The 12,975-nt window shown below is 37.7% G+C and overlaps 1 protein-coding gene across 1 annotated transcript; it reads right to left on the bottom strand.

Moving 5' to 3' along the window:
* Positions 1–7,327: 7,327 nt before the first annotated feature.
* On the bottom strand, positions 7,328–12,497 carry LOC110738345 (protein trichome birefringence-like 38). Its single transcript, XM_021918716.1, has 5 exons — positions 11,499–12,497; positions 10,325–10,499; positions 9,274–9,449; positions 8,663–8,821; positions 7,328–7,774 (listed from the first exon to the last, which is right to left on the bottom strand). The coding sequence occupies exons 1-5, from the start codon at positions 11,930–11,932 to the stop codon at positions 7,483–7,485; spliced, it is 1,236 nt and encodes a 411-aa protein (XP_021774408.1). The 5' UTR covers positions 11,933–12,497; the 3' UTR covers positions 7,328–7,482.
* Positions 12,498–12,975: the final 478 nt, after the last annotated feature.

Below are 12,975 nucleotides of genomic sequence, written 5' to 3' on the forward strand. Positions count from 1 at the left end.
CATTGCTGATGGACTGGACTCTTCAGAATCTGGCCTGCTGCCTATGTCAGCAGGCGTCCCAGTCTTTTTGTTCTTCGGCTGGCTCTCTGAATCTTTCGGTTCAGCTGAAGAGCTAGCCTTTTCCCTTTCGAGCCCTTTTTCTCTGGGCACAGATCCTTGGGCCGAAGCACTTAGGCCTTTCGGCTTTTTTGTGTTTGGCTCTCTTTCTTTTTCTTTCTCCTCCTCATCCTTGTCGTCATCTGGGCGACTACTGGATGGCTTGAGGTAGTTGCACCTTCGGGCGTCCCTTTGGTTGCCCTGTATCCTTTCGGGGAAGTCAGCGTCTGAGACGTAAATCATCAGCTGATGATAAGTTGAGACGACCCCTTGGATCTCATGAATTATGGGTCTCCCCAAAATCACGTTGTACACTGAAGGAGCGTCAATGACCAAAAATTCAATCATGACGTTCCTGGCTGCCTCATCGCAGCCGATGGTGATTGGAAGTGTCACCTTCCCATCTGGATAAGTTGAAGCCCCGTTGAACCCGGATACCGGGTAGGGTACCGACGTAAGGTGCTTGGGCTTCAGCTTGATTTGATTGTAGGCCTTTCGGAACAGAATGTTCGCTCCGCTGCCACCGTCAACAAGGACCTTACTGACGTCGTGTTTGGCCACCGTGGCGATGATCACCAACGGATCCTCGTGAGGGAACGTTACCCCCCGGCAGTCGGCGGCTGTGAACGTCATGTTCGGCACCGGCGACTGGGGAGACTGAATATCAGCGTTGTTCACCTGGTGGGTTAGAGCCCTAAGGTGTCGCTTATGCTCCCTCCGAGAGCATATTCCTCCCGAGATAACATTGATCGAAGAGAATTTTCCCTCTGGCTTTTTACTGTTCTTCCGGGGGAAGTCGAGGTCTTGCCGAGAGTCCTTTGCTGACTTCTCGGACTCTTTTTTCTCGCGGTGATCCGCGATGTATTTTTTCAAGTATCCCTTCCGGACCATGTCCTCTATCTGGTCCTTCAGTTGGATACACTCCTCAGTGTTGTGTCCCGGAGATTCGTGGAACTCGCACCACTGATTTTTATTTTTTCGCTGATACCACTCTGGGAGTGGTCTCGGCTTTCGGTAACTCTGCTCCTCCTTCGTCACGCTGTAAACTTTGGCGCGTGGAAGAGAGAGCGGAGTGTAGGACTCGTATCTGCCTGTGTATGAGGCAGATTTTTCCTTCTTTGGGTCGCTGGCCGAAGATTGCTTCGAGGCCTTTGACTTTCCCTTTGCCTTATGGCCTTGGCCTTCAGACAAGGGTATTTGTTTTTGTTTCCCTCCCCCGAATTGAGGTTGGGTTTTCGCTTTGTTCCACTCTTCGGCTCGGATGAACTTATCCGAGGCATTCAGAGCTTCCTCCAAGGGCTGAGGGGTATGCATGACCATGAAGTCTAAGAACTTCCCGGGCTGAATGCCATTTTGCATTGCAAAAACGGCTAGCCCCTGGTCCAGCTGAGAGACGCTGGATGACTCATTGCTGAAACGGGTCAGATAGTCTCGGAGGCTTTCGGTTTCCCCCTGTTGCAGACTCATGAGTTCTGCAGTAGTCTTCTCTCGGCGGTTTGCCGTGGAAAACTTGCTCCTAAATTTGGAGGACAGATCATCCCACCCTGTTATGGAGCCTTTCTTTACTCCCTTGGAGATCCACGCTTGCGCGACCCCCTTGAGAGTGGTTGGGAAATATTTGCACCAAGTTGCTTCGGATCTGGGGCAAAGATGCATATGAGCCTCATACGAGGCAATGTGGTCCTTCGGATCCGAAGTTCCATCATATGTGATGTGCGACAGTATTTTAACCGTGGGCACGTGATCTTCCAGTATCCACTGCTCGAATGGCGAACTGGCGGGTAGCATAACGGCCTTGCCCTTGTTCTTGGCCGAAGGGACCGCGCTCCGCCCTCTTAGAGAGGTAGGAGTGGTTTTCGTCCCTGGCTGGGAAGTCTGGGCCTCGGCCGCAGGGAACGAGAGGCGACTGTGCACACTCGGTTCCTTGCCTCCGAGTCGGTCGAGGACGCTTCGGCGAACAGTCTCAGGTTGTTCTCGGTGAGCATATTCTGGCCGAGAAGCTGAGCTGCTGCTCTTATGCGTTTCTGGTCGGGAGGTTGAGGATCCTTTGAAGAATTGAGGGTTCTTTTTCCTCTCTTTTTCAGTTTTCCAGGTATCCTCTTCCCACTCTTCCAATTCCCGGAAGGAAGGAAGTTTCCCACCATCATGGTCTAGCTTCCTCCGCTGATGCCGGGTATGCGGAGGAGTTCGATCACGAGGTGGCGGCATATTTTGTGCCCTCATTGCCTCCATGAGCACTGCCAACGCTCTTGCCACCTCCTCCGAGCTGGGCCCCGTCAAAGGGGTCCTCGGCTGAGTATGGGAATGAGAGCGGACGGTCGATGGTTGGCTTTGGGGCACTGAATGCGTCCTATGATCGGATTGACCCCTGCTAGACCGAGAGTGACTCGGCCTATGATGAGAGTTATGAATTACGGGAGAAAGGGAATCCTCCCTGTATGATCCTCGCTCCGAGCTGGCACCCTTGGGAGAGTTCCGGTCCGGTGAGGGTGATGGTGTAGGGGTTTTAGGCTTTTCGCCTGCTCCTTGACGGAGGCCTTTGCTCTTGCGGTTCTTAGCCATTGCTACTAAGATAATTGCAAGATGATCTTGGTTAGAAATTTGGCTTAAAGATTTTTGAAAGTCTTCCCCACAGACGGCGCCAAATTGTTTCGGATGAAAACAATGAGACCTTGTCGAAGGTCCGAGGAAGTGGAGAAGACTGGATTCGGTCCAAGTGATGTTGGGCCGAAGGTTTCCTGCACAGTAAACACACGTAAACTAGCCCCGGGGGTGTTGTCGAGGAAGGCCCCTCCGATGCTTAAGTCAGTACAGTGTGTAGAAAGAGAACACTATGCAAGAGAATTAATTGCTTGAGGCTTTGTTGAATGAATGTACAAATGTAATATTGATGGCTTTTATACCTTTGCATATATGGATAAGTTGGGCCTTAGCCCAATTGGCTTGCCTTGAGGACTGATCTTTGACTTTAGCACAATTGGAAAGATGAACCTTGCCCTTGGGCTTTTAATTAGATCATTTAATGACTAGGCCCAATTGGACTAAATTGGACCCAAACAATAACTTTTGCAGTATAAAGGGTAAATTTAACTCATTTTACAATAAATGAACGTACACCCACCTTTTTAGAAAATTTGTGATTACTTCGACCTCCTTTAGCCTCAACTGTAGCAACGATTCATTATATATACTCACACAGGCTGTCTATATATATATTCACACAGAGAAAACGGAATAATAAGTTAAGCAGCAACTCGTCTATTTATCTTCACTGTGTGCATTGCATACAGAGTATTACACACCATTATGTAGCATGTTAACTTAGCACTAGCAGTACATTGGGGTATTAGCAAACTGGTAAACAAACGGCTAAAGAGTGTAGGAATAACCAGAAGGGCGCTTATAAGTGAACTTGACTCCAGAGCTGCCATCCCCAAGATGATTACACCGCTCATGAAAACTGCTGATTGGCCGTGCTAGGCATGCATCCCAGCGTTCACTTTCAGACATTGTTTCTGCAACCGTATATACTCCTTTGGAATCAGTGAACGCCTGATACTTCACAACCTCCCCAGATTTAGTTATACACAGGGCAGCCACCTCGGCCCCTGCATGAATACAATTATAACGACGGTTTGCGCCTACTATCTGGATTGAGGTTGGGCGTTCGGGATATGGATAGTGGGTGTTGATCTGAGAAGACCTTACCATTAGTAGATTTGGTGAGATAAAATATAACAAAGAACAAGAAAGTGTTAGTTTTTGGCAAATATGATGCCATTTTTTTATAATGTGTTTTTGCCAATGTTGGTCATGATCATATCATATGTAACTCCAAGAGTATAAATAGAAGATGATTTAGGTTGATCAATTATAAGCTACTCGCTATGAATTTTGCTTTAACGAACGGAAGACAAGTACCAATTTAAAATGGAATGAACCATAATGATGTTGTACTGTGTACCAGTGTAGTTGAGTCCAATTATGGGTTTGTTCCAATAACTTTACTCTTCATCAACCATGTTGTAAAAGTGGGCTAGTGGAGAGGAGACAGAGCTTGTCGAATTTAAGTGCTTATCAATGATAATTATTAATAATTGTTGGAACAAAATAGAATTATTCACCAACGCAAAGTATTAGCTAAGGTGAACCACCATAAGTCCACTCATCCAACATTAAAATTTAAAAGCAAATAGTCTAATAACTTAACTTATATGAAATGTCTTCTATCTAAATTATAATGCCATTTTAAATGTCTTCAATCCAGGATTTTAAAAGCGAACTTTTAGAACACCAATATTCAAAAAATTTATGAAATGTTCAGTAACTTATATCCGTCTCATCGTGAGTCCGGACTCATACAATACTTTCTCATTAGCCAATGTGATGCCTGAACTATTTTTGAATATATAGTCAGGTTCAATAAGAGATAAAATTATGATTGGTACTAGACTATAAAGGTAAAATGGGAAATATTTAATATTATGTACACATTATCTATACTTTTTTCTCTTTTAGGTACCACGTATTATAGGTTGGTTTGATGATTTAAAAAAATTAATTTGCATATAGAATAATTAGTTGTCCATTCCATTGCTATTCTATTGATTGATTATGGGTTCAAGTATTCATAAGTATGAACAACACTCAACATTATACATGGTCATTTGATTCACATAAGAAATAGAACTGCCCTTGAGGTTTAGTTTTATGGTATTTAAATTCCTAAGCAATAAGTTGTTTCGTTACTCAATCAAATAGCTCACATACCTTATGCATGTTAGAAAGCCAATCAAATGTTTTTTTTTTTCTTTTGTTCCGAGTAGTCGAGTACATAAGAAAGACTTCCTTAATTCCTTACATTGCTTTTCATTTCTTGAAGTACACATATGAAGCAGAGTCAAATTAATTCACAAAGTCTCATCCTTCTCATTTATCAATAAATCAATATTTATACAAAGTACATTCCTTGGGGAATAATTTACCTAACAAAGATAATATCCCAAGATCTCAAGATATGCAAAGGTATTTTTTATATACTTAAAATATATTTGTAGGGTATAGCTCCTGCTGAGCTATTTCAATTCCCTCCCAGCTGAGTTCATCAAGAGAGGTCGCGTTGTGCAGATAAGAGCCGACATAAGTGACCTCATACCATCTCTTGAGGGGCTAGTTGTATGGGATAGCTCTCGCTGAGCTATCACCAGGCTCCTGGTCTGACTCACAGGGTGTGCACTCACCGCTGAAAGGACACTCAGAGGGGCACACCAGTCCGATAGAGTCAGCCCGCAGGTTGACCAAGTAAGACTCTCCACAAAGGAGATTGTACACCTATAAATAAGGGATAAAGTACAACAAAAAAAAGGATTAGACACACAAGTTATTACACTCTCTCTATCTCTATAAGTACGCTTTCTCTCTAAACACATTCTAACTTAAGCATGGAGGGGGGTTCCTTGAGCCACCCCCGAGGGCAGTCACGTGTGTTACCTTGCGCAAGTTTCCAGCTGGACTCAGCCTGCCCCAGTCAGAACCCTTGAATCCAAACCCGAAACAATATTATTTCCTAATAAGATATATATATTCTATCTTAACAAACAACGTATGGAGAGTGCTCCTTGTTATTTGTCAATATGTCCTTGGTCGTGATGAATGTATATTGTCTTTGCTTCGAAGATTAGTCTGTTGACAACACGAAATTTGTTTGCAAGAATATTACACTTACTAATTTTACACTGACATTTGTATGTATATTGGCGTTTGTAATAATTTTAGTCTGTTTACTATTCTCTATTATGATATGTTAGAAATTATCCTTGTGATGAGGGTTCTCTAATTATTCTTTATCTTACCCTACAAATTATGTTTATCAAGTGATAAAACTGTAAATAAATCAATAATTTTTTATTAAGAATGGGATCCACAAGTGTTGATGAAATTACGAAAATATCATAACGACTGGACAAATTTGTTGATTATAAAAAGGATATTTTGGATTTTAACACCTGAAACCCGAAAATGGGTTTTAACACCTCCAAAAAAAAAGTTTTATTTTAACACCAGACAAATGTTACGAAAATGGTTTTTACCACCACTTAACGGTTTCCGTCCAAAAATTTCGTTAAGTGGGGTCTACAGTGACACGTGTCACCATTTTACTTGTTTTCAAAAAATAAAAAAAAATAGATTTTTTTTTTTAAAAAACCTCAAACAACCAGAAGGTAGCCACCAACGGTGGCCCTTCTCCTCGGCCAACTCTCCAACCACCTTCTCCCAGCCCCCCGTCACCGGGTTTCGACACCGAACCTTCCTTAACACCGGAAATCGACGTACCCTCGCTTCCCGCAGCCAAAATTCAAGAACACCCACCAAAAATCGTGCCCAGAAAACGGCGACGAATTTCAGGGGTGGTGGTTTTGCGGCTGAGCAACCTTCCTTCCCCAAAAACGCCGGCGAATTTGGCCATTAATGGCTGAAATCGGCCGATTTTGGGGCTGAGTGGCCTTAACCGGCCGATTTCGGCCATTAATGGCCGAATTCGTGGCCGAATCAACAGCCAAAAATTCGTGGCTGGTGATGGCGGTGGTCGGGCTAGGGTGGTTTAGGGCTGCGGGTAAAGGGTGGGGATGGGTTTAGGTTGGCCGGTGAGGGAGGGGGAGGTGGTGCGCCGGTCGTTGCGTCGCTGGCTGTGGGTCAAGCTGAAGAAGAAGGTGGCAGTGGTGGGGCGGCGGTGGGGCTAGGGTGGCTGGGTAATTTTAGGTTTTTTTTTTTTATTTTTTATTTTATTTTATTTTATTTATATTTTTTTTATTTTTTGGCCAATAATAAAGCGACACGTGGCTCATGAACCCATTTAACGGATTCCTAAACGGAATCAGTTAAATGATGGTAAAAACCATTTTTATATTTTTTGTCAGGTGTTAAAATAAAAGTTTTTTTTTTTTGGGTATTAAAAACCATTTTCGGGTTTTTGTCGGGTGTTAAAATCCAAAATATCCTTATAAAAATTATTAACAAAAACGAATTTTAAGTGGTCACGTGCAATGCACATGGGTTTTTTTGGCCTGAAAAATGTCAATAGCCGAAATCCGGTCAAAAAACCCTCGTCACAGCGCAAATCCGATAAAAGAAGCTTTTGTGCCATTTTTTTTTAATGGGACCACTAAAAAGACCTACATAATAGGACATTTATGACAAATTTTCCTATACTCTAACATTTAGTGTTCTAAATCGGACTATGTTAAATTCTCATGATTGTCTACTAAGAATCCAATAATTAATTGTATCATTGTATGGGTTTTACAAAATATAATAAGTACTTACATTAACTACAAGTATATGGGAAGTGCAATGACATACTCCCATAAATTTTTTTATTGCTAAAATTTACATGATAAGAACTGTGTACAAAAGTTGATTCCAAGTATCAGGAAGACCAGCTACACACCAATGAGTACAATCCATACCCTTAAAACCATTATAAGAACTCGGGTGCCCGTCTTTCCTTAGTTGTGAGAGGGTTGTGATATCAAGTAGATAAACGAATTTCGATATCGTACTTATAACTTGTTTAGCCACCTCTAATGCTGGTGGTAATACACCTGGGTAAGTTGATCCTTTCATAGGCATTGTCTCCTTTGAACAATCCATCACCCCTGTTGCATTCCACTCTTGTCCACTGATTTCAAGAGAATTGCATAATCAATTCATCAAGATCATAGAAAGTGACTCGATTTCATAATATCATCACTTGTTACTACGATGATTGAGTTTGGGCCGTACTCATCAATAAGAAGAATTGTTAAAGTATTTGCAAGTCCAACAAGGTTCCATCCTTAATTAGTACGAGGAGTAACTCTATCTTAAACTTGGATTTTCCCTACTCTCTAAAATTGTTACCTAGTAATTTTTTTTAGCTAAACTAATCTAAAATTAGACTTATTTAAGTTGTAAATTAAGCATGTTTATCTTTTTTTTTTCCTTCTCATTAGACTTATCTTAACTTCACAAGTTAACAATCCCTCAAAAAAAAACTTCACAAGAGTTAACATATATAAGTTGGATTTAATTTATTTTTCAGATATAAATGAACATAAGATTATTAAAATAGGGTCTAACATGAGATCGACAATCTACTTGAGTTGATGAGTTTTACATTTCCCCCTACAAATGAATAGCTATTAGAGTGTGGCAACACTCCAACTATATGAAAGGTTGTTTTTACTAAAATCGTGTCATATTCTTATATATATGATGCATATGACTGAATAACGTGACTCACTCATATTTTTTTACGGGAAAATTCAAGTTCATTTTTGAGATAAATCTGTAAATATATCTCGTCTCATAATATAAATTTTTTCTTTTATTTTTTAAATAATAAAAGTGAAATAATGAAGTGACACATAAATCAATTCATAAAGTTGTGAAAGGAGATAAACTGAATTGTTAATCTTAGAGATTAACCTGGACTCCCTCTTCTTTTACTTATAAAGCATAGAATAAAATGACAGCTAGTTATTTTAGGTAGATGATGCATGCATATAAGACCGAAGGCCAAACTTACTTGTAATGTGAAGGATTGGTTCCTTGGAAGAAAACTCTAGTCTTCATAGGATCAATTTCGGAATCAACCCATTTTGCCCAAGTCATTAATGCTTTTCTATATGCATCCATGCGGTTCATATCCTTTGATGTCACCATCCCATCCTGAATATAGTCCCATCTACAAAATTTTATGCACCACAAAATTCCATTAGTTAATTTATAAATGATAAAATTCCGAACAATATACAAGTTTCACGATAAAGTTATGAACAATATGTATTATCTCCGTTTTGGATTAATAGTCATGTGACTTATATCGCTAGTTTAAACTACACATTCTGTTGATATGACAACTAATTATAGGTCATGTTTGATAAATGACATTTTGGTGGCTTTTTTGTTAGCTTTTGGCTTATTGGCCCACAAATTATCTAATAAACAGCCAACAACCAACAACTAATTTACCAAACACTTTTATAAACAGCCAATTTCAAAAACCATTATAAACAGCCAAACATTTCAGCTGGTCAAACAAGCCAAGTAAACCAGCCAACAGTCATTTGCCAAATAAGGCCATAAACAAAAAAAACTGTACTAGTTCATGTAGATTTATTGTAAGTACAAACTTACGGTTGCTTAGGCCCCGTCCGACTCCACCAAAGCCAAGTGTTGAAAATCAAAACGTCCATATCCTTCCACATGTCACCACCTTTAATTGAGTTGAGCTTCAAAACTCGACCTTTTTGCTCGTTGTCAATGTCGACTAGGTACGAAGAAGGATATAGCAGTACTGACACATTATGATCCTACAACATAAGAGAGAAATTGTTAGTAATGATAAAGTGGCTTTTATAATTGTTGAAAAAGTTGAGAAGAGCAACTAGGTCGTTCAGATTAGGTCCGAATTGATTCTAGCCAATTCAAATCAAGTTAAGTTATCTTTTAGAGTTCAAAACTGTTCACATGTCTGAGAGGCAAATAATACTGCATGTGTAAATGTGTTTCATAAATTAGTTGCGTATTAGGCTCAACACAGTTGACACCTAAAGGCTTTCAGTATTGGACAAAAGTCACAAAACAACCAAAGTCCAAAGCAATTGACATTGATCTATTTGTCACTTTCTTATTTTTATACCCCGTGATAACTTGTTTTTGCCACTAGGCGATGATAAATTGATAATATTCACATGCAATACTCTTCATTATTCATATTAAAGGGGGAACTAAATGACTCTGACTATAAATGTATAATCTTCTCTAATCTTCTTTTCTTTTCTTTTTTTTTTTTTTCCTTAGGGGTAATTAAAAGTTAGTTGGGAATGCCTTAAATTATTCATAATACATGACATAACAAAGAAAATGTCACATTACTATAGCTATCTTTACAATTATGTCCGTCTAATTTCTATTTTTCTTTGTAAAAAAAATATGTTGACATAGTAGAGGCATGTTACAATCACACAATATCCTAATTGCTATACTTGTATAAGTAAATAACCCTAATTATTTGTCATCAATTTTTTTCGTAAAATCAATTTGAGAAAGTTCACTACCATAAAATGTGATTATGTGACAACATCCTCGCTTTGCCTCTTCCTAGTTAATACCTAAATGACACTAAATGTATTAGTATTAGTTTTAGTTTGATTTGTCAAAAAAATAGTACATGTTAAAAGTTTACCTCGAAAATCCAAGATTTGATTCCACCAACAGTTTGTTGTTGTTTGATATTGGAGTTAGGAACAGCAGCGTGAAGTAGGCAAACTAATGATTGCCAATTGTTAAGACTAAGTGAATCCCCAACATACATTATCTTCTTTCCACTCATTCTCTTTAGGAAATCCACTCCATCAAACCTGCATCATTAATCAACCATCATTCAATTCACGTATAAAAAAAAGAAAGTTCAACTTATATATTGATGTAAATTAAACCCTTAATTTTTGTTCCATTTGATTTTATTTTTCGCAATTAATAATGTATATTTTTTTAGCAACAATATCTTTAGTTACGCATGCTTAAAATCTATGAAACTTAATCTTTTGAAAGTTCACGTAGACAAATTTAACATAATCTCATTTGAGGGTTTTTTTTTTGTTAGTTTATCTCTCTTTCAATCGGAATGTGTCAATTATGATAAATACGTAGTATACATATTAGAGAAACACAGAGAATAATTCGTAAATACTTTAATTTGGCATTTGTTTTTTGTTAGTCACACGACTCACATTGAAAACTCTTTATATTCTATATAAGATTAGAACTATGATCGATGATATATAGCAAGAGCAAGTGGGATTGTGAATGGAAAAATTTACTAACTAGGGTAATGAATTACGAAGACACCAATGAATTATGAGAGAGACAAACAAAAAGTAACAAAGGGAATATTATACTTACATTAGGGACAATACGCATGTATGTGGGGTGTATATTTTATAAACTTTGTTCCCATTCTTTTAAACTGTCACTCCAATATATTATCCAAAAACAAAAGCCAACAGATCTACCACACATCAAACTACTATCATCATTAGAATGAATTATTTATATTTTCTAGTGCAATAGGCATTATGATCCATTGTTACCTCATTATGATCCTTTTGGTATTAAATAATTTTCGTATATTGAATATAATTTTATAAGATATGTTTCATGCCAGTTAAATAAAACTCCATTTTATACGCATATAATTCATTTCTTATTTTCATCATCGCTCGATATCATTTTTATAAGTGGTCATTAATGGTAAAACAATAATGGAAATTATGAAAGCATAAATACAACCTAAATACACAGAAAAAACAATGTTCAAACAATCAATATCTAAGAAATATTGGAACAAGTTGACAAACCTGGGAAGATCACACTCTTCTGGCTGCCACCGGAACTTGAGATAAAACTTATCGGGGCGGCCATATTTCCGGCAATCGAACTCCTTTCGAATGCACGGACATTGTAACGAATCATACATAGGATAAGAAGGATCCCAAACCCATTGACCTTGGAAAATATTGCAGTTTTTTAGCTCTACTTTTTTCTGCTTTAAGAGCTTGTTAACTACATGATCTTGACGTCGATGGATCGATGTTTGTAACACGACATTGGTTGTTGCATTTAAGCTAATGAATGAAGATATGGCTAACAATGTAACAATCACAAAAGGCAGAGTATTGCTCTGTTTTTTAGTTCCCATTTTTAAGAAGAAAAAAAAAGGGAGTAGATAGTAATCTAGTAAAAAGTAAGTGAGAGGCAAAAAAAAAAAAAAAAGTGGAGATTTAGCATACATGTGATGGTGGTGGCACAAATGAGTATGATTGTATGATGCTTGTATCTATATAATACCTACCTAAAGAGCAAACATTTTAAAGTGTGTTTATTTTGTACACTAATTTTTTAGTATTAAATTGAAGGATGTTTCAAGTTCATTCCATAACTTTTTCAAGAACATTGATTTATTTTAGTAGGGGCATTCATGAAGAAACTATCAAAGCGGAGTCAAATTTAGTTTTGAGAGAAGAGATCTAACCATGGTGTTAAAAAAATTAATAAATATAAATCAAAGCAATGTTTAATTTGCATCTTAAATATGACTAGTGATTTTTTTTTTTTTTTTTTTTTTTTTTTTTTGTAGTTACCAATTGTTCATTATTATTAAAGAAATAATGTTAAATGTCATACGTTTAATTATTAACTTTATTTCCATAATGAAACTACTAGTGCTAAGTAATTAAGAAGCTCTTGAGACATAACCTAAGGACTATGTTAAACAAGATTTCTTAAGCAAGATATGGAGTAATTAGTTCCAGTTTCTTATAGAATATATTACTTACTATTCGATCAACAAAATATTAAATAAAAAAGCAATTTAAATTAAATAAGAAAAATTTAATAGTACTGGTATCTATAAGTAAAAATTATAAGTAAAACTTTTACTTGTTTCAAAAAAAAAGTAAAAGTTGATTTTGATCAAGAAGTTCAATTTAGAAACAATAAAGACAATTCTATTATTTAATTAGTATAACTAGTGAATAGTGTGGACGTTGCCCCAGGTTGCAACTTTTGTAATTGTACATGCCACAGCTGCTAATTTTTTAAAAGGCATTTAATAGTTTGTATGCATTTTTAATTCTTTTGTAGTATAATATTAATTTATTTGTGTGTAAGATTAGAGCATAAGTAACAATTAGTTAGCATAGATGATAAAACAATGATCTTTCTTCTAAGAGGTTGAGTGTTTGAACCTCTTTGTCCTTTTTTTTTATTTTAGTTGAAACAACATGGAGTATTGTTGGTTGGGTGAGTGACATGACATATTGAAGAATTGAGTGG

The sequence above is a fragment of the Chenopodium quinoa genome, unplaced genomic scaffold (genome assembly GCF_001683475.1).
Source record: "Chenopodium quinoa cultivar QQ74 unplaced genomic scaffold, ASM168347v1, whole genome shotgun sequence".
Lineage (NCBI taxonomy): Eukaryota > Viridiplantae > Streptophyta > Magnoliopsida > Caryophyllales > Amaranthaceae > Chenopodium > Chenopodium quinoa.

Excerpts from the sequence above, each read along its gene's own strand:
- LOC110738345 (XM_021918716.1), bottom strand. The coding sequence starts at position 11,932 with ATGTATGCTAAATCTCCACTTTTTTTTTTTTTTTTGCCTCTCACTTAC. Across the intron at positions 10,500-11,498 it reads GAAGAGTGTGATCTTCCCAG|GTTTGATGGAGTGGATTTCC; the intron begins GTTTGTCAACTT and ends TTAATGATGCAG. Across the intron at positions 8,822-9,273 it reads CGGACGGGGCCTAAGCAACC|ATGGGACTATATTCAGGATG; the intron begins GTAAGTTTGTAC and ends AAAATTTTGTAG.